Genomic DNA, 26993 nt, shown 5'->3' with positions numbered 1-26993 from the left:
GTTTCAGAGGCATTATTGCTGTTGTCAGCCACAGACAGCGTCAATCTGGATTCTTCGCCCTACGATTGCGATCTGCTCCTAAAACTGAATCCATGCTACTTGGATAACTGTACAAAACAAACCTTCAACTTGAGATTTAGAGTAGGGATGGTCCTTTTCAATAATCCTCACAGATCGTGCTTCTAAATAATAATGTCACTGTTGAGCTCATGAACTCTTACTGTACAGCTGCTTTTCGGTGTCTATTTAAGGGAGAGGAAACATCGCCCTCTGCTGTTGAGAAGGAAAATGAATCCCCATGCTTTATCCCGCTCTCCGTATGATAACCCAGTCTCACCACTACTGTAGCTAGAATTGTACACGTGATTTCGATGTTAACGAAGTAACACTGTCTTTCTCTTCTCGTTTACAGGTGACGTACGAGGCCCACAAGGAGTACCTGGCTAAGATGTATGAGGAGTACCAGCGCCAGGAGGAGGAGAACATTAAGAAGGGGAGGAAGGGATTCGTCAGCACCATCTCCGGTCTGTCCGCGCAGGCCTCCGGCATTAACGGGGCCATCGAGATCGGGGAGATCGACGACCACTCCCAGGCCCAGACGCCGGAGAGCGAGGCGGACTACGAGAGCGGTGACTCGCGGAACCCGCTGGCCGAGGGGAAGGGACCCGGGGAGGCCCTCGGGGGGGCGGAGGAGACGGCGGACGGCGTCAGAGTCGAAGTTCACGACCTCCTGGTGGACATCAAGGCCGAGAAGGTGGAGGCCACGGAGGTGAAGCTGGACGACATGGAGCTGGGGGTGGTGTCTGAGAACGGGGCCCTGGGGGTGGTGTCTGAGAACGGGGCCCTGGTGGAGGTGGCCTCGCTGTTGGACAACGTCTACTGTGCCGCAGTGGAAAAGATCAACAGCAACGTCAACGGCGTGCTGGTGCCAAAGGACAACCGGGAGGACAAGAACACGGGTCCTCTGATCACGCTGGCCGACGACAAGGACAGCATGCCGAGCAGCAACAGCTTCCTGTTCGAGCTGAGCCCAGCCGAGCCCCTCGTCCTGCCCAGCCCAGAGCCCCAGGTCCACCACACCAGCGCCGCCGATGACCTGGGCCTTCTGGCCCACATGACGGGCAGCTCTGAGCTGGACTCCATCCTGGAGGAGGAAGAGGGGTTTAAACTCCGGGCCTCTCTGGGGGACCTGGGCTCCGTGGCCAGGCCTGGGCCCGGGGCAGACGCCTCCTCCACGGTGATGGAGGTCGTCGGGGGGGCTGCGGCTGCGGCTGCTGCTTCTGATCCCGTGGCTGCCAAGACGGGCGGCGCGGCGGACGCAGCCAGCACCACTTCAGACACGGAGAGGTCAGACGATGGCAAGGAGAAAGAAATGAAGAAGATCCAGACGACCGCCTCCACACAGGTCAGTCTCAACAGTCTTGACTTGACTTCACTTGAATACAGTGCGTCGATGGATCCGGCCACACTTTAATGTTCATATACTATAGTGTTTATGGACAGAGTGTTCCAGCAATATCCAACACATTCACATCCAATGTTGGCTAGAGAATTTATTTAGCATACAAAGGCTTGCAGCTTCTTGTGTGTGAGAGAGAGAGAGAGAGAGAGAGAGACAGAGAGAGAGAGAGAGAGAGAGAGCATTTATTTAGCATACAAAGGCTTGCAGCTTCTTGTGTGTGTGAGAGAGCGAGAGAGAGAGAGAGAGAGAGAGAGAGAGAGAGATAGAGAGAGAGAGAGAGAGAATTTATTTAGCATACAAAGGCTTGCAGCTTGTTGTAAAAGAGAGTAAGAGAGAGAGAGAGTGTGAGAGAGAGATCCATATGTACCATTTTGAACTACTGCCTGGTGTCAGTATCTGAAACAGCTCTATAACAGCAGCAGCCACTGGCGCTGGTATACCCTCCCTTCCACTGCCTGTAATGGGGACAGGACGACCTGCCTGCCGTGCGCCAGGGAGCCGCTCCTCTGAGACCCACGAAACTGAGCCAAGGCAGAGGAAAGGCAGAAATAGTGTAGAATATTATTCTGTAACTCTAGCGTTGGGATTTGCTAGCTCCTCCCCTACACCTCCTGTGTGCTAGGCTCCTTCTGAAAGGTCAGGGGTTCACCCGAATCAGGTCGGCGGCGGAGGGCGAGTGGGAGGCCGGCTTTTTATTTTTATTTTTAAACCCCCTCTTTCTGCTGTTGCGTAATTTTCATTTTCCATTTTTATTCATTCGTACATGGATTTTTTCTATTTAAGACCGAAGCTTGTAACAGATATTTACTTGAGTAAAATCATGGAATTAATGTAAAATCAACACAAAGAAAGTATATTTAGCCATCAACATTGACTCGGCTAGACCGCTTTCTTATATCCGCGGCGCTAAAAACAACCCAGGCCTATGTTAAGTGCAGATTGGCTTAGAGGACGATAATGTCTTGTATGAACTACCAGTAATATAAATCATATTAACAACTAAAATGTGTTCCATCTTCATGTCAGATGATTTTCAAAAAGGTGCACGAGTCAATGCAAAAAAAGAACAAGCAAAGATACTGCTGAAAGTTCAGAACGTTAGAAATGTTTCACTCCATAGATTAATCTAGATTACTTTTTTTTAACGCTTTAAATAATTTAAATTAATCTCCAAAGTTAAAGCATTAATTTTAACAGCCCTAAAATAAATACATTTTGTGTATCTATCAGTTAAATTGCATATTTAATGAGGTTCATTCATTTATACACACACATTTATCTATATATTTATAGTACACTGTTCTATTATATTGTAGGAGTGCGGAACAAACGGACTGCCAGACGGTTGTTAGATGCAATACACGTGAAGGGCCATGTTTACTTCCCACTTGCTTAATACAATCTTATACGTCATCACGTCAACCTGTGTGACTACATAACGTCAATGCCCTCTAACCACACCCTGTGCATAACATTGAACATGGATGTGACAGAATGTGAATGTGAATTCTATTGTCCATTATTGTCCCCCACAATATCATGTATTATTATATATTATACTTCTATGTACTATACTATTATACTTTAATAGTTACAATTATTAAAATTGTATTATAACTAAATCATACTATATACTATAATCATACTATAGTATACTATATTATACTACACTATATTATATTGGTCGCAAAAAGGTCGTAGCTATTGAGAAATGGTGCTTGTTTTTAGAAAACATGTTATTCTTTCCCCAGGTCCTTGCTTATTCATTCAGGTCAATGTTTCACACTGCATTTCACCATGACTCACTTGAACTTTTCCGCAAGAATCCGACCTTTGAGAACCCCATTTTCATTGTACACTGTCACACACAGACACACAGCCACAGCCACAGACACGCACACACACGCACGCACGCACGCACACACACACACACACACACACACACACACACACACACACACACACACACACACACACACACACACACACACACACACACACACACACACACACACACGCACACGCACACATAGAGAGAGAGAGAGAGAGAGAGGCAGTAGATTGTACACTGTACACACTGTAACATAAATAGTACCCGTCCGACCTAGATGCGTCAAACACAAGGCACACTACCTGCCTCTCAACAGAGACACTGAGGAGGAGTAGAACAAACGACAGCTCCTGGAGAATACGGTGTGCTTTGAGTGAAGAAGCGGAAGGTGTGGTTGGTAACCACTGGTTCTATGTGGTTTCTCTCATCTTCCGGTGACTTCTTGACTAACTATCACCGCAACGCTTAACTTAATAGCAATGTATTCAGCTGCTCCGGTCCACTGCGTGCGTGATTGGAGGTTCATGAAGTGCCTGCCCTAGGCTGTGATATGTGACACTATAATCAGATGACACGTGTGTAATTGGAGGTCAAACAGAAGTCGATGATGAAAAGTGCGCCGCATCCCCCCTGCACTTGTACCCCGCCCCCCCCTGGTTACTCCACACCTATTCGTCACGTCAGCTGTCAGTCCCATAAAAATCTCCACGGTCTATCACCATCTGTCGCTCAACAGGTAACCGAGAGACGAGCCTCTCCGGGCCGCCGGCTTATATACCCTGCCTGTCGCCAGATTGACATCTGTGACGTCACAAATGAGTTATCACAGTCCGTGGGTATTGGAACGGTGTGGCGGAGGCTAGTTGAGACTGATCATAATCTGTTGTCTCTTTTGTTAGCCTGTAGAATTGTTTAGTCCGGATAAGACACATATACGCAGTTATTTCACTCTGCTGTCACTGTGGGTCTGTCTAGTGTTGGCTTTTGTTGTCGTAGGAACTCTCTGGATATAACTGTCTGGTCTAGCTGTTACAGTGTAAAGTACAGTGTAATTGGTCCAACCTCCAGTTATGGCATTAAAACATCTCCAGAGAAGCTTGAGGTGTTTCTGCTTCCAAACAGTATAAAACGTAGGACTCTAGACTCTCTAGAGACTCTATGCCCTGTCTGCTGAAAATGAAGCTGTATGGAGCTATTCTGAACCCATCTCACCATGGTCTTAGATAAGACTCAGCTCAACGGGTAAAGAAAAAATGTCTTCATATATCATCATATTATCTGTCATCTCTGACTCACTTTAAGAAATTCCAGTCAGGTTTTAAAGTTATCCACAGCACAGAGGCTGCCCTTGTTAATCTAATAATGACCTTGGCACCTCAATGGGAATGTTGGATTTTAATCCTTGCGACCTCAGTGCGGTCCGGCCGCCTCGGACACTGGCTGTGTCACTGACCCAGGCTCAGATTCTATTCCCTTCAGATTATATTCCCTTCACATGGATCCTTCTCTGTTCCAACAGACTATTCATCATCCTCCTCGACTGACATCATGCGTGGGCTGCTTTTATAACCCCCTCGTTTCCCATGTGGCCCCATCCCCATGGTGTAACGCATGGTGTCTTACTCCATGGCTATGCCAGTTAATATCATACTCCCAGTGATACCAGTTAATATCATACCTACACCCCTTCCGTTCCCGTATTGATTTTAAGATTGTATGGGTCACTTTAAAACAAAGCACAGCTACTAGATCGGGCCTCGAGCTACAGTACATTCCAGACCTTTTCACTCCGTATGAGGCAGAGGGGCATAACCTACGACCCTCAGGCAGGGCCCTTTCTGGCTGCAGTCCAGAGTCAAGACTGTAGGTTGGTTGAAGGTTTGCCATCAGGGCCCTTAGTTTACAGAAGGTCACTACAGCTACTGCAATGTAATCTTGTGTTTTATATATAATGTTTTTAATAAATTACTTAAAATGTGTGTGTTTTTAGGTTCTTACCTTCATTTGATTGACACATTTTATGTAGTTGATGTTGACAACTCTCCTGCCTTGATTTTAGTGTTTTTTTCATCATCATCATCATAATCATCATCATCATCATCATCATCATCATCATCATCATAGATAGATAGATAGAGGGCGGCTACGTGGCGTAGTGGGCAAGGCACTCGCCACGAAATGCTGGAGACGCTGGGCTCGTCAGTTTGAGCCCAGCGCTCCACATTTGCTTTCAGTTTAGCTGGTCGTCCGTACTAATACACATTGGCCGTATTAGGGGGTGGGGAACTGATGGGTGGGGATCGGGCGTTGTGGACAGCGACTCCTACAGGTCGGTTGGTGCGCCTGCGCAGTAGAATCAGGAAGTGTCGGGGGCAGCGTGAGCCTCCCACGCGTTACTCCTCGCCACTGAGAGATCGAGCTGCGCAGGTGAAAAGATGCGACTGCTGTTACCTCAAGTACCGGAGGGGACTTGTGCTATGTATGACTTAGTCCACATTGCAGCCGGCTTGTGGGAGGCAAGAAACAGCGTTCGTGACAGGGGAGGGTTGAATTGGATGATACGAAATTGGGATGGGAGAAAATATAGAAAAAATGGGAGAAAAAGTGGATAAAAAAAAAAGATAGATAGATAGAATAGTTTATTGATTTAGAATGGAATAACACATACATTTGAACACAAGATGAACAGGTATACATATCACCATTTACCAATAGGATTAAAATAAACACAATAAAGCCATAGGCTTGTTTCCATTGTGGTCATCATCATCATCATCATCATCATCATCATCATCATCATCATCATCATCATCATCATCATCATCATCCATCATCATCATCATCCATCATCATCATCATCATCATCATCATCATCACCACTTCTAGCTTGTGACACTGCATTGTGTCTCTACTCCCTCCTGCCGGCGTGGCCTCCTCAGAACCTGCACGGGGGCCGCTCTGCCAGTCAGATGGAGCGGGACCTGCGGGTGGACCTGGGCTTCCGGGCCATCCCCATGACGGAGGAGCAGCGGCGCCAGTTCAGCCCCGGCCCGCGCACCACCATGTTCCGCATCCCAGAGTTCAAGTGGTCGCCCATGCACCAGAGACTGCTCACCGACCTGCTGTTCGCCCTGGAGACCGACGTCCATGTGTGGAGGAGGTGTGTGTGTGTGTGTGTGTGTGTGTGTGTGTGTGTGTGTGTGTGTGTGTGTGTGTGTGTGTGTGTGTGTGTGTGTGTGTGTGTGTGGTGTTGGTGCTTGTGTATGTGTATGCTTGTATTTTACTTGTGTGTGTGTGTGTGTGTGTGTGTGTGTGTGTGTCTGTCTGTCTGTCTGTCTGTCTGTCTGTCTGTATGTCTGTCTGTCTGTCTGTCTGTCTGTCTGTCTGTCTGTCTGTCTGTCTGTCTGTCTGTCTGTCTGTCTGTCTGTCTGTCTGTCTGTCTGTCTGTCTGTCTGTGTGTGTGTGTTTGTGTGTGTGTGGGAGGGGGGTGTTGCAGAGAGAGAGAGAGAGAGAGAGAGAGAGAGTGAGACAGAGAAAGAGAGAGGATGTGTGAGAGACAGAGAGAGAGAGAGAGAGAGAGAGAGAGAGAGAGAGAGAATGAGTGAGAGACAAAGACAGATATAGAGAGAGGATGAGTGAGAGACATAGCGATAGAGAGGATGAGTGAGAGAGATGAGTGAGAGATATACAGTATACTGTATAGAGGATGAGTGAGACAGAGAGGGGGAGAGAGAAAGAGAGGAACCGAGCAAGAGAGAGAATGAATGGAGAGCTATATTAGAACAGGCTTTCCTCACAAAGCCCCAGAGAGCTAACCCCTTATTTACCACCTGACCTATAGTTAATAAAGTGTGAAATGTGACAGTGCGGTCAAATGAGTTTTACTCCTGTTTCGTGTTTTTCTTCCCTCACTTCCAACCTCCCTCTGCAGCCATTCAACCAAATCCGTCATGGACTTTGTGAACAGTAATGAGAACATCATTTTCGTGCACAACACCATCCACCTTATCTCGCAGATGGTTGACAACATCATCATCGCCTGTGGAGGAATTCTGCCCTTGCTCTCAGCAGCCACTTCTCCTTCTGTGAGTGTGTGAGCATGTTTTGTTATTTTTTTTTACTGTGGGGGAACACCTCCATCTAGTGGTGATCTACGGTAACTACTTGGGTTGCACTCGTGGTCGGCTGTGGTCTACTCATACCCCTGTGTGGCCTTGGGGGAAATACGATTTGTTTATCTTGATTTGATTGGGAGCCACCTTTATTTGCCCAGGTCCATTTTTCTGTTGTTTTAATCAGCGGGACGTTACTTTGTCCTGTTTTGTAATTGGCTTCCCCGTGTTTCATTTTGTGTCTTCCCATGGATCGTTGTTTATCTAATACCGTAATTGGATTTCTTGATTTTAACTTGATTTTAATCATCTTTTTGTGTTTCTTTTTTTTGTCCATGCATGTCTAGAGTGCCAAGGTTAGTATTTATGCTTTATTTAGTTTTTATACTTGTGATTTATATTTATCCCCCCCCCCCCCCAAAATTTAAAGGTGTTAATTAAAAAACACAGGAGTGCCAAATAATCATAAAATACACCAGAAAGCTTAAACCTCCTCTGACCTTTTTGAATGTGACAGCCCCCCCCCCCCCCCCCCTGTGGGAGAGAGCGCCCCCCCATGTGGGCCTCCTCCGCTGGGGTGGGGTGGTCCTTGCTGCTGTCAAACACCAGTGGGTTCTCTAGAAGCACGCACACACACACACGCACGCACGCACGCACGCACACACACACACACACACACACACACACACACACACGTATTGCTATTGAGGACTCTCTCCCCTCAAAGCAAAGAAGTGCTAGTGACCCAAAGCAGGTGGTAAAGGCGGGGGGTCAGGGGTTCCGGTGTCTGACAGTGTGGCACCTGGAGTGGAGGTGGGTAGTAGTTGTTACTGCTATGACCGTCACGGTGTGTCACCTCTTCATCCCCAGAGGACTCACTGAACTGAACCAACTGGACTGAACCAACCTCACTGGACCAACACAACCTCACTGGACCAACACAACCTCACTGGACCGACACAACCTCACTGGACCGACACAACCTCACTGGACCGACACAACCTCACTGAACTGAACCAACCCCACTGGACCGACACAACCTCACTGAACTGAACCAACCCCACTGGACCGACACAACCTCACTGGACCGACACAACCTCACTGGACCGACACAACCTCACTGGACCGACACAACCTCACTGGACCGACACAACCTCACTGGACCGACACAACCTCACTGGACCGACACAACCTCACTGGACCGACACAACCTCACTGGACCGACACAACCTCACTGGACCGACACAACCTCACTGGACCGACACAACCTCACTGGACCGACACAACCTCACTGGACCGACACAACCTCACTGGACCGACACAACCTCACTGGACCGACACAACCTCACTGGACCGACACAACCTCACTGGACCGACACAACCTCACTGGACCGACACAACCTCACTGGACCGACACAACCTCACTGGACCGACACAACCTCACTGGACCGACACAACCTCACTGGACTGAACCAACCTCACTGGACCAACACAACCTCACTGGACTGAACCAACCTCACTGGACCGACACAACCTCACTGGACCGACACAACCTCACTGGACCGACACAACCTCACTGGACCGACACAACCTCACTGGACCAACACAACCTCACTGGACCGACACAACCTCACTGGACCGACACAACCTCACTGGACCGACACAACCCCACTGGACCGACACAACCTCACTGGACCGACACAACCTCACTGGACCGACACAACCTCACTGGACCGACACAACCTCACTGGACCGACACAACCTCACTGGACCGACACAACCTCACTGGACCGACACAACCTCACTGGACCGACACAACCTCACTGGACACAACCTCACTGGACCGACACAACCTCACTGGACCGACACAACCTCACTGGACCGACACAACCTCACTGGACTGAACCAACCCCACTGGACCGACACAACCTCACTGGACCGACACAACCTCACTGGACCGACACAACCTCACTGGACCGACACAACCTCACTGGACTGAACCAACCTCACTGGACCGACACAACCTCACTGGACCGACACAACCTCACTGGACCGACACAACCTCACTGGACCGACACAACCCCACTGGACACAACCTCACTGGACCGACACAACCTCACTGGACCGACACAACCTCACTGGACACAACCCCACTGGACCGACACAACCTCACTGGACCGACACACCCTCACTGGACACAACCCCACTGGACCGACACAACCTCACTGGACCGACACAACCTCACTGGACACAACCCCACTGGACCGACACAACCTCACTGGACCGACACAACCTCACTGGACCGACACAACCTCACTGAACCAACACAACCTCACTGGACCGACACAACCCCACTGGACCGACACAACCTCACTGGACCGACACAACCTCACTGGACCGACACAACCTCACTGGACCGACACAACCTCACTGGACCGACACAACCTCACTGGACCGACACAACCTCACTGGACCGACACAACCTCACTGGACCGACACAACCTCACTGAACCAACACAACCTCACTGGACCGACACAACCCCACTGGACCGACACAACCTCACTGGACCGACACAACCTCACTGGACCGACACAACCTCACTGGACCGACACAACCTCACTGGACCGACACAACCTCACTGGACCGACACAACCTCACTGGACCGACACAACCTCACTGGACCGACACAACCTCACTGGACCGACACAACCTCACTGGACCGACACAACCTCACTGAACTGAACCAACCTCACTGGACCGACACAACCTCACTGGACCGACACAACCTCACTGGACCGACACAACCTCACTGGACCGACACAACCCCACTGGACCGACACAACCTCACTGGACCGACACAACCTCACTGGACCGACACAACATCACTGGACCGACACAACCTCACTGGACCGACACAACATCACTGGACCGACACAACCTCACTGGACCAACACAACCTCACTGGACCGACACAACCTCACTGGACCAACACAACCTCACTGGACCGACACAACCTTACTGAACTGAACCAACCTCACTGGACCGACACAACCTCACTGAACTGAACCAACCTCACTGGACCGACACAACCTCACTGACCTCACTGGACCGACACAACCTCACTGGACCGACACAACCCCACTGGACCGACACAACCTCACGAGACCCACGATAATGTCACACTCCCCAACTCTGATGGTTTACCTTCCTCTTCCTCCCCATAACATTTATGTTACTGATTCCTGCAGGATATCTCTGTACGTTGCTAAAGATGTGAGAGACAAGTGATTTAGAGTGTGTTGGTTATATCATTTACATTTACATTTAGTCATTTAGCTGACGCTTTTATCCAAAGCGACTTACAAGTTCTGTACGACAAGCCATCAGGAAGGGCACAACTCTATCAGCTGAGCAACAATGTTCATCAAAGTGTTGAGTGCTACAGTGTAGGTTAGTTTATTAGGACAAGTGCATGACAGTAAGGTTAGTTAGGGTTAGATTTTTCTTTTTTTAATTCAGATAATGGTTGAAGAAGTGCGTCTTTAGTCGACGGCGAAAGATTGGACGTGTTTCGGCTGTCCTAACTGGGGTGGGTAGTTCATTCCACCATTGTGGGGCAAGGACTGAGAATAGGCGACTTCTCTTTGATGACCCTCCCGGAGCTTGGATAGGAGTAGGTCTATAGGTCTTAAATAACCGTGGTTCTCCCGGCGGGGGGTGTGTGTCAAACAGACGGAGATGGAGAACATCGAGGCGACGCAGGGCATGTCCGCGGAGACGGCCGTCACCTTCCTGTCGCGCCTCATGTCCATGGTGGACGTGCTGGTGTTCGCCAGCTCCCTCAACTTCAGCGAGATCGAGGCCGAAAAGAACATGTCTTCCGGTGGCCTCATGCGTCAGTGCCTCAGACTGGGTAAGTTGTGTGTGTGTGTGTGTGTGTGCGTGTGCGTGTGCGTATTATTTGCGCGTGGCATCCAGGGGGGGCTAAGTTACACATAATTAACTTTGGCATATGGGCGTTGAATGAATCTGAGTTTTGACGTCCTCACAATGTCCAGCCAGCCAGACGTAATGTGTTGTAGAATTCAAAACTGTCTGATAGAATCATTGGCAGTGAAAATACCAGCCTTTAGTTTCTGTCACTGTGAATCAGAGTCTTCTGTCTGAGTGTGTGTGTGTGTGTGGGGGGGGGGGGGGGGGGGGGGGGGGTTCTTGTTTTATTACTCTATTGTGGGGACCCCAAATGTCCCCACAAGTGATGAAAACAACATTTATTTTGTCGCTGTGGGGACATTGGCCAGTCCCCACAAGGTACACATTTTAGAATTAGGGGTTAAGGTTACGGTTAGGTTACGTTAAGGTTACGGTTATGGTTACGGTTATGGTTATGGTTATGGTTATGGTTACGGTTAAGGTTACAGTTAGGTTAGGTTACAGTTCAGTTAAGGTTACAGTTACACTTAGGTTAGGTTAAGGTTACAGTTCGGTTAAGGTTACAGTTAGGTTAAGGTTCTGTTAGGTTGTTAAGGTTACAGTTCGGTTAACGTTACAGTTCGGTTAAGGTTACAGTTAGGTTAAGGTTCTGTTAGGTTGTTAAGGTTACAGTTAGGTTAAGGTTACAGTTAGGTTAAGGTTATGTTAGGTTGTTAAGGTTACAGTTCGGTTAATGTTACAGTTCGGTTAAGGTTACAGTTAGGTTAAGGTTCTGTTAGGTTGTTAAGGTTACAGTTCGGTTAATGTGGGTCTTGGACTTCCTGACGGGCAGACCCCAGGTGGTAAGAGCAGATAACTGCACCTCCTCATCCATCACGCTCAACATAGGGGCCCCCCAGGGCTGTGTTCTGAGCCCCCTCCTCTACTCCCTGTACACACATAACTGCGTGGCACAGCGGAACAACAACACAATCATCAAATTTGCTGATGACACAGTAGTGGTGGGCCTGATCTCTGCCAACGACGAGAGGGCCTACCTGGAAGAGGTAGAGAATCTGTCACAGTGGTGTCAGGAGAACTGCCTCTCCCTGAACGTCAGCAAAACAAAAGAGATGATTGTGGACTTCAGGAGGTCGGGGGTCAAGGACTACAGCCCCCTCAGCATCGACGGGGCACCGGTTGAGAGAGTGAACAGTTTCAAGTACCTCGGAGCCTACATATCCGAGGACTTGACATGGACCACACACATTGACAGTGTTGTGAAGAAGGCACGACAACGCCTCTACTTCCTCAGGCGCCTAAGGAAGTTCCAAGTCAGTCAGAAGATCCTTAGGAACTTCTACTCATGTACAATAGAGAGCATCCTGACTGGCAACATCACCTCCTGGTTTGGGAATAGCACTGCACAAGACCGTAGCAGACTACAAAGAGTGACACGTTCAGCCGAACGCACAATTGGAGGGGGGCTTCCCAACCTCCAGAACATTTACAACAAGCGGTGCAGGGGGAAGGCGAAGAGAATCATCAAGGACTCCAGCCACCCGAACAACTGCCTCTTTGAACTGCTGCGGTCAGGCAAGCGATACCGGAGTCTTAAGGCGAGCACAGAAAGACTCAGAAGAAGCTTCTATCCCCAGGCCATCAGGCAGCTCAACGAACAATAAACACTATGCAACAACCATCAATTGCACATAGCACACACACCCACACGCACACACTCACTTAAACAAACAACACACTGCAGCACCCACTCTCCACACTTTAGATCACACAAACACACTTTATATTTATTGATAAAGGATTTGCACTACAACTCGTACACCTACTGTAAATTGTACCTAAATTGTACCTCATCCCATTTCTGCTTTGCACTATATAGTATTGTATATTAGTACACTGCATAGTATATTGTTATATGGTAACTCAGTTACGTCTATTATGCATCGAACATTGTACATATGTCTATACTGAACAGTGACCTCATTTTTTACTTCTAATTTACATGCTATACTATGTTATTTTATTTCATACTATCTTGTCTTGCACAGTCTCTGGAGCGTAACAGTAAGAAGCATTTTGTATAAAAGTATTCTGTACTTCTGTATGACAACTATTAAAGAAACTTGAAACTTGAAACTTGAAACTTGTTACAGTTCGGTTAAGGTTACAGTTAGGTTAAGGTTCTGTTAGGTTGTTAAGGTTACAGTTAGGTTAAGGTTACAGTTAGGTTAAGGTTCTGTTAGGTTGTTAAGGTTACGGTTAGGTTAAGGTTACAGTTATGGCTATGGTTACAGTTAGGTTAAGGTTACGGTTAGGTTAGGAATATCCCTGCGACACTTGAAAACATGTGCTGTGTGTCTGTCTCTCCGCCTGCGTGCCAGTTTGTGTGTATGCAGGAGTTTTGACTTTGTGTTGTGGTCTGGGGGGGGGGGGTAGCCTTCAGTCATTGTGTCCTTATTGTCCGTCTGTTTCTCATCAGGCTGTGGTGTGAAATCGTTCTGGCTGTTGATTTCACTCCCACTCTGTCCCCCTCTGCTCAGCCTGGAGCCGATACTTATCACACATAATTGATTAGAGGCCATGCATGCTATCAACGTAGCATTTCCACTGAACTATGAAATGAGAGGGTAATTTCCGCACGTGTGTGTGTGTGTGTGTGTGTGTGTGTGTGTGTGTGTGTGTCCAGTGTGCTGTGTGGCTGTGAGAAACTGTCTGGAGTGCAGACAGAGGCAGAGGGACAGGGGAGCCAATACATCCATCCCCAACAGCAAGACTCAGGAGAACCTCCACAGCTCTGTGGCTGCCAGTAAGGTAGGTTCACCCTGACAACACAAGTGCATCCAAGATGCACTATGGAGGATTGGCACCGTGTGGCCATTAGAGGTAACTGCACCTTGTTCAAATCAGAATCAGAATCAGAGGATCGGAATCAGAAAGGTCTTTATTGCCAAGTAGTTTTCACATACAAGGAATTTGCTTTGGTCGTTTTCCGTGCGACATAAGCGGACAGACATTAACAAACAGATTGATGAAATACTTTTCTTCAAGCAACTTTGGGCACTGGTTTACTTTACATTTGTGTTGTTCACAGCTTATGCTCTAACAATTTTATTGTATCGATTTGTGGATTCTGTGGCACTGTGCGTAACCAACCAGAAGAGGTCGTATGGGGAATTTTAGTGTGTTTCATCATGTATCACTGTCGAGAGGGTTTTCTCTAACTCTGCCGCAGTTCTGTGATTTAGCTTCCTTAATTATTATTATTATTAAACTTAAATAATTTCAGTAATACATTTCTATAGTGCTTTTCTATTGGGATACAAAGCACATTACAATAGAATGTGTGTGTGTGTGTGTGTGTGTGTGTGGCTCCTGTGGGAATCAAACCCCTAACCCCGGCTGTGTTAGTGCCATTGCTCAGAGTGCCAAGATCTTCACCCCTTGAGCTACACAGGACGAAACAAGTCACGTTTTTGTATGGATTCTCAGTCTGAGATGTTATTTAGGCACCGGGGGAAAATGACATACGTACTCCTTGCCGTTTGGCCTGGGTTTGAAAGTTTAAACTAGCCTAAACTAGCTGTGCAGAATGATTGCTTATTGTGATGTCACAAAGGGGACAGAAGCAATACATTAGCCAGGAATACTGCTTACACGTCAGTTTGTACTAGTTTCCTACTCTCTGTGTGGTGTAGCCAGGAGGGAAATAATTAATAAAAAAAAACGTGTGCGCTATATATATACAGGAAGCAAATCGTATCACACTACAGTAGATATACAAGCAAATAACACATTTATGGACAACAATATGTTTTTTTATTATTATTTTATTTATTTATTTTTACAAAAACTGTACAGCATAGCCCCTAATCAAGACAACTGTGACGCTATTGGCTGGGACATGGCTGGGTAGAGACAACTGTGACACTATTGGCTGGGACATGGCTGGGTAGAGACAACTGTGACGCTATTGGCTGGGACATGGCTGGGTAGAGACAACTGTGACGCTATTGGCTGGGACATGGCTGGGTAGAGACAACTGTGACACTATTGGCTGGGACATGGCTGGGTAGAGACAACTGTGACGCTATTGGCTGGGACATGGCTGGGTAGAGACAACTGTGACGCTATTGGCTGGGACATGGCTGGGTAGAGACAACTGTGACGCTATTGGCTGGGACATGGCTGGGTAGAGACAACTGTGACGCTATTGGCTGGGACATGGCTGGGTAGAGACAACTGTGACGCTATTGGCTGGGACATGGCTGGGTAGAGACAACTGTGATGCTATTGGCTGGGACATGGCTGGGTAGAGACAACTGTGACGCTATTGGCTGGGACATGGCTGGGTAGAGAGACAACTGTGTAAGCGTCCGTCAAAATAGCGACCCAGTTGTCTCAATTAGGGGCTGTGTGTACAGCATTAAGCTCATCACAATAAAAATAAAATGCAACACAAACCGACAATTTTACATTGTGTGTAGAAAAAGAGACATCACAAGCTAATCTAATCTATCTCCCCAAACAGCATTAGTGTGTACAGTAGGGCTGACCTTCGAATATTTTTTTGGAATTCGAAGCTTCGGGGCCGAGATTCGATTTTAGCTTCGAGATTAAAAAAAAATTATTATAGATTTTTTTATGTTGTGGGACTTGTACAGCACTTTGTTCAACTTAGTATTGTATACTGTATGGTAACTACGTCTACGAACATTGTACATATGTCTAAACTGAACACTGTGACCTCTTTTTTTACTTCTAATTTTTACTATGTTTTTATTTCATACTTATCTTGTCATGCACAGTCTCTGGAGCGCAACAGTAAGAAGCATTTTGTACAAAAGTATTCTGTACTTCTGTATGACAACTATTAAAGAAACTTGAAAACTTGGTCAGTGCTGTAAAGTTTAAACCTTTTTAAATCTTAGACAAACAAAACACTTTGCTTTCATGAAATATTGTAAGCCGTCATTTGAGGCTTTATAAAAGCAGCACAATGAACACAAATCTGTCAGTGCCGAGTCCGACCTCATCTTAAATAACAAACAGCATTGCTTGTTGTAGTTAACAAAGAGAGGCAGAGTTGATTTAGCAAAAAAAAATAAAAATAAAACGTATTATTATTATTTTTTTCGCATTTTTTTTCATATTCGAATCCCATGCCCATCGAACGAAGCTTCGAAGCTTCGAAGCTTCGAAGTATTTAAGACAGCCCTAGTGTACAGTATGCGTTGCTACCAAAAGCATGTCCACAAGTTAGCAAAAAGAAAGAGCACACCGCTACTTGTAATGAAGCCTACATCGTCGAGGCGTGGCTCGTCTCTCTGCTTCAGACAGACGTAGAGATAACCTCTCTCCTCTCCCAGGACCCCGACCGGCTCCTGCAGGACGTCGACATCAATCGCCTGCGTGCCGTGGTGTTCCGCGACGTCGTGAGTGTTCCCCACTCTCTCCCTCGCCTTCTCTCTCTCTATCCCCCAACTCTCTCCCTCGCCTTCTTTCTTTCTTTCTCTCTCTTTCTCTCTCTATCCCCCAACTCTCTCCCTCACCTTCGCTCTCTATCCCCCCACTATCTCCCTCTCTTTCTTTCTTTCTTTCTTTCTTTCTTTCTTTCTTTCTTTCTTTCTTTCTTTCTTTCTTTCTTTCTCTCTCTATTCCCCACACTCCCTTTCTTTCTCACACTCTCTCTATCCCCCACTCTCCATTTCTTTCTCACCCTCTCTTTCTCTCTCTATCCCCCATTATCCCTCTCTTTCTCTTTCTACCCCCCATGTCTCTCTATACCCCCTCTTTCTCTCTCTCTCTATTCCCTACTCTCTCCCTCTCTTTTTCTCTCTATATCCCCTCTCTCTCTCTCTCTCTCTCTCTCTCTCTCTCTCTCTCTCTCTCTCTCTCTCTCTCTCTCTCTCTCTCTCTCTATTTCTCTCTCTCTCTCTCTCTCTCTCTCTCTGTGTGTGTGTGTGACGCAGAGACTTCCCTGCAGGTAGAGTGGAAACAGGATTAGTATTCATTGGCAGGCAAACAGGTGGTGCAGCAGGACATGCTTCAACCAACATGGGGTACAGTAGTGCTGAAGGTGCCCTTGTTGATTGAAGGGCTGCTTTATTGGACAGAAGCCCAAAGTGCCTCTGCATGTAGTATGGATTTGTATGGATGGGTGGCCTGTCACAATGGGAGACGATAAAGTAAATGTCAGAAGTCTGCTGGAGCATGCCAGCGGTACTAGGATTGGATTCTCATACGTCTCCATGCTGTATTTTAGGGCTGTGTCCTATTTAATTGATTATTCCATTACTGTATGGATCAGTCACTCCCTGATCTCCTTTCAAATGTGGAAGTGAATAGCTGTCTCCATACTTCACAGTAGAAATGCAACACGGTCTCATCAGAAAACGAAAATAATGTACTAACCGACCACAGGAAAAAAGGTACATAATGTACGTTATGTTATAGCCATAAGTAATATAATTATGTCTTGTATAAGGAATATATTTTTGTTTGTATCGGCCCACCCACTTTGATAGATAGAATAGAATAGAATATAAATACTTTATTCATCCCGAGAGAAATTTGGCAAACACAGCAAGATTAGTTTGAATGTTTAACGGCTATGGTTAAGATATAAAGTTAGGGTTAGGGTTCGACAGTTATGGTTAGTTTAAGGTAACAGTGTGATTAAGGTTAGGGTTAGGGTTTGGGCGAAGTCAAGTGTTCCTTTATTAATCCTCTTGGGGAAATGCAGGTGTCATAGTAGCATGGGGGGGGGGGGGGGGGGGGCAGGTAATAGTAATAATAATAATAATAATAATAATAATAATAATAATAATAATAATAATAATAATAATAATAATAATAATAATAATAATAATAATAATAATAATAATAATAATAATAATAATAATAATAATAATAATAGAACATAGAAAAAAAGTGCAAAGTAATAATGATGATAGTGATAATAATAGTGATAATAACAGTAGTAATAGTGAACAGTAGTAGTATGTGAGCGCCCCATGTTTGTTTCCTAGCAGGGGAACTCAAAAGTAAATTGTTTTTAATATGTCATATATGTACTTATTTGTAATACGTACACATTGTACATTTTCATGAACATATGTGGCCATAACATAACATACATTATTACATGGCGTTTTAACATTAGCCGAAATGCTTGATTGTGATCACTGATTGGTCAATATCGCTCGTCAGAGGTCCGTTATTACTCGATAACGGACCTCTGCCGAGCAATAATGGCCGCTGTTCGCAGCTGTTCGCAATCAAGCCCACTGACACACACTGCAGCAGTGCAATCAGTCCACACACCTGCCGGCGATAATAACTTTATTTGGGCTGACAGCGGACGGAGCCACAGAACAACTGCGTCTGCATTTGATCTCGTCTTGTCGATGGTGTAAAATGATAAATGCACACATGCAAACTATGCAAACTAAGTGTACTGTGTTCAATCTCTAAACAATGTTAAGCAACACCTAGCCTCATAATACACTGCAATTCAAACTCAAAACTGATTATACAGTCATAGCGACGGCCACATAATCCGTCTGGAGCCTGGAATGGTGCTCATCTCTAGTGTATTTAGTTCCTGGCAACAGATTCAACCGAGCTTAGAGCTTCTACACAGTGTCTGGAGCTACTTGTGTTGTGGTTCTTCTCCACAGGATGACAGTAAGCAGGCTCAGTTCCTGGCCCTCGCCGTGGTCTACTTCATATCCGTCCTCATGGTGTCCAAGTACCGGGACATCCTGGAGCCTCAGCGGGAGACTGCCAGGACAACCAGCCAATTGGGACGCAGCATGCGGCAGGAGATCAACTCACCGACCAGCACAGGTGCTACAACTTTCTGTGCCAGAGTGTTAACCCTACTACTCACACTTTATACTTTTAGAACAAGTAAAAAAAAAAAAAGCTCCTACTGTATGTTCTGTTTCCTGCCCGTGTCATGGGAAACAAATCACATTGCACATTATTAGTGTCAACAGTAGCAACATGCAGCATCTCGCCTGGGGCGTTGCATCATTTGTGATGAAACACCTTTTCAGTTAATTGAACTGTTAATCTAACAGTTCATCTAAATGTTACACTTGAAAGGCGCATTGTGAGCATCAAGAATCTATCTATCAAGTGAGCTTTGACTTAATGTTTTAAAGTTAGTGAACACAGTTGTTGTCTCCCATCCTCCTCGTATCATTCTAGACTTATCCTAGCCTCCTGCTCTCCTCACCTCCTCTCCCTCCTGCTCTCCTCACCTCCTCTCCCTCCTGCTCTCCCTCCTGCTCTCCTCACCTCCTCTCCCTCCTGCTCTCCTCACCTCCTCTCCCTCCTGCTCTCCTCACCTCCTCTCCCTCCTGCTCTCCTCACCTCCTCTCCCTCCTCACCTCCTCACCTCCTCTCCCTCCTGCTCTCCTCACCTCCTCTCCCTCCTGCTCTCCTCACCTCCTCTCCCTCCTGCTCTCCTCACCTCCTCTCCCTCCTGCTCTCCTCACCTCCTCACCTCCTCTCCCTCCTCACCTCCTCACCTCCTCTCCCTCCTGCTCTCCTCACCTCCTCTCCCTCCTGCTCTCCTCACCTCCTCTCCCTCCTGCTCTCCTCACCTCCTCTCCCTCCTGCTCTCCTCACATCCTCTCCCTCCTCACCTCCTCTCCCTCCTGCTCTCCTCACCTCCTCTCCCTCCTGCTCTCCTCACCTCCTCTCCCTCCTGCTCTCCTCACCTCCTCTCCCTCCTGCTCTCCTCACCTCCTCTCCCTCCTGCTCTCCTCGCCCTCCTCACCTCCTCACCTCCTCACCCTCCTGCTCTCCTCACCTCCTCACCTCCTCTCCCTCCTGCTCTCCTCGCCCTCCTCACCTCCTCACCTCCTCACCTCCTCTCCCTCCTGCTCTCCTCACCTCCTCACCTCCTCACCTAGCCCTCCCTCTAACTGCAGTGGCCTCGCTTTATCTGTGAACACTGCTGCCCACTAGAGCCGAAATATCTGTCAAGAAAATACCTGGCATAGAATGCCCACGCCCCTCTGGCTTACCTATGATTTATTCATGCGCTACAGTGGGATGAAAAAAAAAAAAAGATAACCCTACTACTCACACTTTATACTTTTAGAACTGACTGTTTACCCAGTACAAGTAAAAACTATTTTTTTCAACAGCTCCTACTGTATGTTCTGTTTCCTGCCCGTGTCATGGAAAACAAATCACACTGCACATTATTAGTGTACTGTCAACAGTAGCAGCATGCAGCATCTCGCCTGGGGCGTTGCATCATTTGTGATGAAACACCTTTTCAGTTAATTGAACTGTTAATCTAACAGTTCATCTAAATGTTACACTTGAAAGGCGCATTCTGAGCATCAAGAATCTATCTATCGAGTGAGCTTTGACTTAATGTTTTAAAGTTAGTGAACACAGTTGTTGTCTCCCATCCTCCTCGTATAATTCTAGACTTATCCTCGCCTCCTCTCCCTCCTCACCTCCTGCTCTCCTCACCTCCTCACCTCCTGCTCTCCTCACCTCCTCACCTCCTCTCCCTCCTGCTCTCCTCACCTCCTCACCTCCTCACCTCCTCTCCCTCCTGCTCTCCTCACATCCTCGCCTCCTCTCCCTCCTGCTCTCCTCACCTCATCACCTCCTCTCCCTCCTGCTCTCCTCACCTCCTCTCCCTCCTGCTCTCCTCACCTCATCACCTCCTCTCCCTCCTGCTCTCCTCACCTCCTCTCCCTCCTGCTCTCCTCACCTCCTCGCCCTCCTCACCTCCTCACCTCCTCACCCTCCTGCTCTCCTGCTCTCCTCACCTCCTCACCTCCTCACCCTCCTGCTCTCCTCACCTCCTCTCCCTCCTGCTCTCCTCACCTCCTCTCCTCACCTCCTCACCTCCTCACCCTCCTGCTCTCCTCACCTCATCACCTCCTCTCCCTCATCACCTCCTCTCCCTCCTCACCTCCTCACCTCCTCACCCTCCTGCTCTCCTCACCTCCTCACCCTCCTGCTCTCCTCACCTCCTCACCTCCTCACCTAGCCCTCCCTCTAACTGCAGTGGCCTCGCTTTATCCGTGAACACTGCTGCCCGCTAGAGCCGAAATCTCGATCAAGAAAATACCTGGCATAGAATGCCCACGCCCCTCTGGCTTCCCTATGATTTATTCATGCGCTACGCTAATTGCACCTGCTCAGAATTAAACGTGGAAGCTAACCCCGGCTGAGGCTTGAGGCGCGCGCGGGGGGGGGGGAGACAAGTTGCACAGGCACCACTGCTCTTTTGTGTTATGAAAAGTAATATACGCCACGAGTCATAAATCCGTCATTAAGTCACAAGAGAGGAAATCATCAGGTGTCTGCCGTGGGGATTACCGGGCATCTACACCGCAATGAGAAGGTTCTATTATAAGATGCACGAGCGAGCTTATCGGCTTTGATTTAAAACGAAAGGTGAGCGGAGCGAGGAGGAGATGGAGGAAGAGGGGATAGGCCAAGAAGAAAGATGAGAGGGGCCCGGGGTTCTGGAAGACGGAACAGAGGGAGAAGGTGACGAAAGAGGGAGGAAGGGAGAGAGAGAGAGAAGAGTGCGGGTGAGAAGTGTAGCGTGAGCGAGGCGAAGGAGGCACTGCTGCATGCTAGCCCGGCGCTGTGGTTTTTGGGGCAGTGGAGCCAGGGCTGCTATTTCCAGCCCCGTCTGTCAGTGCCCATTAGGCAAGCAATCCACCAGAGGAGAATGGGATCATAGAGGTTGCTGGGAGGAGAGAAGCACACTACCGCCCTCATAAATTTCACCAGAAAATTGGGGGGGGGGCAGGGGTGATTTTCCAGCCTCGCAATGTGGCAGACGATTGTCTGTGACGGACCAGGAAGCCGGGGCCCCGTCTTCTCCCGCTAAATCAGGCCCCCGCTGACCTCGTTAGGGCCCCACGTGATGAATATTAACGAGGTTTGGCGAGGCATCTGGGAAACAACTGGGTCAGGAACGGGAACGGAGTCAAAAAGCCAGAGACTCGCGGGGCACATCTGCTGCGGCTCGCTAGCAGAACTGATGTGAGTTTTATCGGAGTCGAGTCGGTCCCTCCAGTCTGAGCGGGCAGTCTGAGCATGTTGCCGGCGATGCGTGCGCTGCCCTTGCTGTTTATAAATAGGCAGAGCGGTTTTCATCTCCTGGTCGCTGGATGACTCAGACCTCTCTGAGCCTCTCATCTGATATTAGTAACACAGAGCAGTATATTATGAACGACTCAGTGAGCCGCCCGCGTGCGTGCGGGTCCTCTGCCACTGATTCATCAAAGCGAAATGATCGCCTGCATTATGTGGTTATGTAAGTATTATATAGGTATCTGACATCAGGATTGGTTTATGACCACGGAAGAGGAGCGAGGGAGCAGCAGAGAGCTTGGATCACGGCGTCTTCACACGTGGTGGGCGCTGGCACAGGCCTTTGTTCCTCACGTAAACACACTCTCCTGTTGGGAATCCAATTTTGCACGGGTGTGCAGTGCTTCAGTTGTTATTGGTATTGACATATCTGGTGTTAAATCCTGCTTATCTCTCCTGGCAAATGCCGTCAACTTGATTTAGTGGACACGGAGGGACAATAGAGAATGGATGATCAATACTCGTAGGTCCGCCGGTCAATACCGCAAGGCCATTTCACAAATTCTCCGACGGTTTGTGGGGTTATAGCCCTGTGCTCGGTGCATCGTGATACAATTCGATACATTGGGTCCATGTAATGGTATCGGAATTGAAGCGGATATTTGAATGATAATTTAAAGTTGAATGGATAATGTCTTGCTTCTTTGGCATGGAATTACAATTTGACTTATAATATCGATAAACGTTTGTATAACCGCTGTAATAACGGACGACTGATATGTTGTAGTTTTAAGGCTATACCATGCATCACAGCATTGTGAATTATTTGTAGTATTTTACTGTATATTCAGTAACTGTATATTCTGATTTGTGTGTATCTGTGTGTGTGTGTGTGTATCTGTGTGTATCTATGTATGTGTGTGTGTGTGTGTGTGTATCTGTGTGTGTGTGTGTGTATCTATGTGTGTGTGTGTGTGTGCGCGTGCGTGCGTGCGTGCTTCCAGAGAACCCACTGGTGTTTGACGGCAGCAGGGACCACCCCACCCCAGCGGAGGAGGCCCACATGGGGGGCTCTCTCCCCCACACAGACTCTGGCATCGGGGAGGAGCAGGTGACCGGCATCCTGAACGGGGCCGACCTGGACGGGGGGCCCGACGCCATGAGCGAGCTCTTCTCCGCCCTCTCCCCGGAGGCGAAGGAGTCCCGGGAGAGCCTGTCGGAGTCCCTCGGCGGTGTATCGGATGTGTCGAGACACCCCTCCTCCATCTCCAGCATCAGCCAGGCCAACAAGGGCATCAACGTGCGGGAGATCCTGAAGAGCCTGGTGGCCTCCCCTGTGGAGGGGCCGGAGGTGGGGCCGGAGCCTGTGTGCTACCCGGACGCTGCCCTCAAAGCCCAGGCCCAGGCCATGCTGCCCATGCAGTTCCACTCCTTCGACAGGTGAGGCTGCTGCTGCTCAGCACCAGTACTACAGTAAGCCACAGTACAATACCAGCCAGATCTCGTTTAAATATGTAAATAAAGTCCACATAGACCAACGTTATGTTTTAGCCATGAGTAATATATTGCGGTATTTATAAAAAAGTACAATGTGTACGTATTAAGTACATATATTACATATTATACAACGGGTAGGTCCGACCACCCATTGTGATTGGCCGAGAGCGTTCTAAGCCGTGAGTATATTCATGATACACTCACGGTTAAATCACCATGAATATACCACTGCGCTGGCTTTAGAATGTTGTAGAAAGTTGTCAACATGACCTACTCCACGGACAACATTACGTTTGATTTAACGTACCCGTTAACTATAAACGAGTGGATAGATATAGAGGACGGGCCTACATCTAACGGTATTCATAAAAACAGCATTATTAGACATGCCAATCCAACGAAAGATGAGCCGGACGCGCTGGAGAAAAGCCGCAATTAGTAATCCTTCAACACCACTAAGTCGAGCTTCGATCTCGTGGCTCGTGGCTGCCACAGCCGTGGGAATATTCATGACATCCCACAGGCTTCCGAGTGTATTATTGCTCTTATATAGCAGGTTGTATCGGAAAAATATAGGATGAATACAGGCAATTCTAGGGTCTTTTATGTCGATTTCAGTCCGACATCCCACGGCTCCTCATGTATTATTGCTTAATTAAAGAAATGTATACCTTTACCATGTTCAGAAAACGTGCTGAACCCGGGGCGTTCACATTGGAGGTGCCTTTACCTCAAGACGACCAAGACTATACTTTTCTGATAGCTTCGCCCCAAACCCTAACCACACTGTTACCTTAAGCCTTTCACTACCACACTACAAAGGGTTAACACTTTCACTAAGACACTTTATACAATGGCATGCAAATTTCTCAATTCTGATTGGCTGAAACAGTCAAGTTAGACGTGGTTATTTCTTATAACCCCCGCTCGTGATCCCAGAACCCGCCCACAACCGAATTACAATCACTCCGCCGTTCATGGTTTTAGAAATGAAAGCAAGATGGCGGACAATAATCTTTATGAATGGATAGGGAGGCAACTTCTCCTTTTTTTTTTTTTACCTACTTTCTATAGAAGCATCTAAGAATGAAGTTCTTAACAGTTCTTAACCAGTTCAAAACAAGGCGGACAATAATACAATTTGCAATCAATCAATCAAACCAATAACCCACACTCACTGCATTCTTGCCTTGAAACAGCGCACCTCCAAGCTGCTTCCACACGGAGGCAACTTCTCTTTTAAATTTTTTTTAACTACTTTTTCTGCGGATGGTTTTGTCAATAAATCTTCAATTAATGTGTGTTTATTGTATAGCAATAAGGTTGGATGAATTCGGCCATTGTATAAAAGCATTACATCACACGACAGAGTGTGTTATAGAAATTAGATCACGCCTATGGGGGTCTAACGACCCATAGGCGTGATCTAATTTCTATAACCCACTATGTCTCGTGATGTAATGCTTAAACAAAAGGTTAACCTTTCACTACCACACTACAAAGGGTTAACACTTTCACTAACACACTACAGAAGGTTAACCTTTCACTACCACACTACAGAATATTAACCCTTTCACTACCACACTACAGAAGGTTAACCTTTCACTACCACACTACAAAGGGTTAACACTTTCACTACCACTCTACAGAAGGTTAACATTTCACTACCACACTACAGAATATTAACCCTTTCACTACCACACTACAAAGGGTTAACACTTTCACTACCACACTACAGACGGTTAACATTTCACTACAGAAGGTTAACATTTCACTACCACACTACAGAATATTAACCCTTTCACTACCACACTACAGAAGGTTAACCTTTCACTACCACACTACAGAAGGTTAACCTTTCACTACCACACTACAGAAGGTTAACCTTTCACTACCACACTACAGAAGGTTAACCTTTCACTACCAAACTACAGACGGATAACGAACAATCATTGTTGGTTCGACTCGCAGTGTTTGTTCTGGACTTTTGCCGATACGAAACGTAAATATATCATGGCTATAACATAACGTACATTATGTACCTTCTTTTCCTGTGGTCGACTAGTACTTTATTTTACGTTTTTCTTTTTTTGAATGTGATCCAGGTGTTGTCCTACTGGAATCAATCTGGCCGAGACTGTATATTCCGTTATAGACACAAAGGCAATTAGAAAAAAAACATTACATAAAGAAGCAATTGCCAAGTAGACGATCTCAGGAGAAAAGGGACAGAGAGAGAGATAAACAATGGCCCCCAATCCTAAAGCAATCATCTTCCTTACAAGCGCCACTATAATCACCTGACAATGTTAAATACCACGTCGCCCCGCCCGGCTCCCTCGACTGTAACCTCTGCACGCAACCCTCGGTAGCAGTTAGGAACATACTGACGCCGCATCTAAATAGTTTTTCCGTGTTGTTTATCGAATGTTTGACAACATGTCTGGCTCTTCCATCCACAGGGAGGGGGGGGGGGGGGGGGGGCCCTATACTGTTGTGTTGATAGCCGGTATACATTTCATGCCATAGGAGGCATGTGTATCATCACTCAAGCGGCGGTAGCGCATGTTGATGCTAATCCTCCGGGTCTACTGCGCGGCTCTCCGGGGGCAGCGCTAATGTTGATGCTAATCCTCCGGGTCTACTGCGCGGCTCTCCGGGGCAGCGCTAATGTTGATGCTAATCCTCCGGGTCTACTGCGCGGCTCTCCGGGGGCAGCGCTAATGTTGATGCTAATCCTCCGGCTTACTGCGTGGCTCTCCGGGGGCAGCGCTAATGTTGATGCTAATCCTCCGGGTCTACTGCGTGGCTCTCCGGGGCAGCGGTAATGGTTTTGAAGTAGCGGCGGGCGGGCGTGCTCTTCCTTTCAGACCACTGGTGCTGCTGCGTTCACCCCCCGTGGCGGCGGTCAAATTTGTGTGTTTGAAGAGGGTCTCCGAGAGCGCGGCGGTAACACACGGCGCTGTGGTTTATTTACATTCCTGGGTGCGATAAGACCCCACGCGGTAATCTGTCTAGATTTCGAGAGTTTACAAACCTGCCCTGTTGCCGCAGCATCTCGGGGGCCTC

The 26993-nt window shown here is 47.6% G+C and overlaps 1 protein-coding gene across 1 annotated transcript in view; it reads left to right on the top strand.

The window, feature by feature from the left end:
- Positions 1-26993, top strand: part of LOC311225271 (neurobeachin-like) — a gene marked incomplete at its 5' end in the record, with an annotated part of 544672 nt that overhangs the window by 357595 nt on the left and 160084 nt on the right. The window contains 8 exon segments of the mRNA XM_084310493.1: positions 413-1405; positions 6233-6453; positions 7225-7378; positions 11139-11319; positions 14026-14150; positions 16706-16771; positions 19019-19187; positions 23432-23867. Of these exon segments, the coding sequence (XP_084166619.1) occupies positions 413-1405; positions 6233-6453; positions 7225-7378; positions 11139-11319; positions 14026-14150; positions 16706-16771; positions 19019-19187; positions 23432-23867 (2345 nt within the window).

The sequence above is a fragment of the Notolepis coatsorum genome (genome assembly GCF_963971535.1).
Source record: "Notolepis coatsorum genome assembly, chromosome: 1".
NCBI classification, from domain to species: domain Eukaryota; kingdom Metazoa; phylum Chordata; class Actinopteri; order Aulopiformes; family Paralepididae; genus Notolepis; species Notolepis coatsorum.
This window is presented reverse-complemented; position numbering and strand designations above follow the sequence as displayed.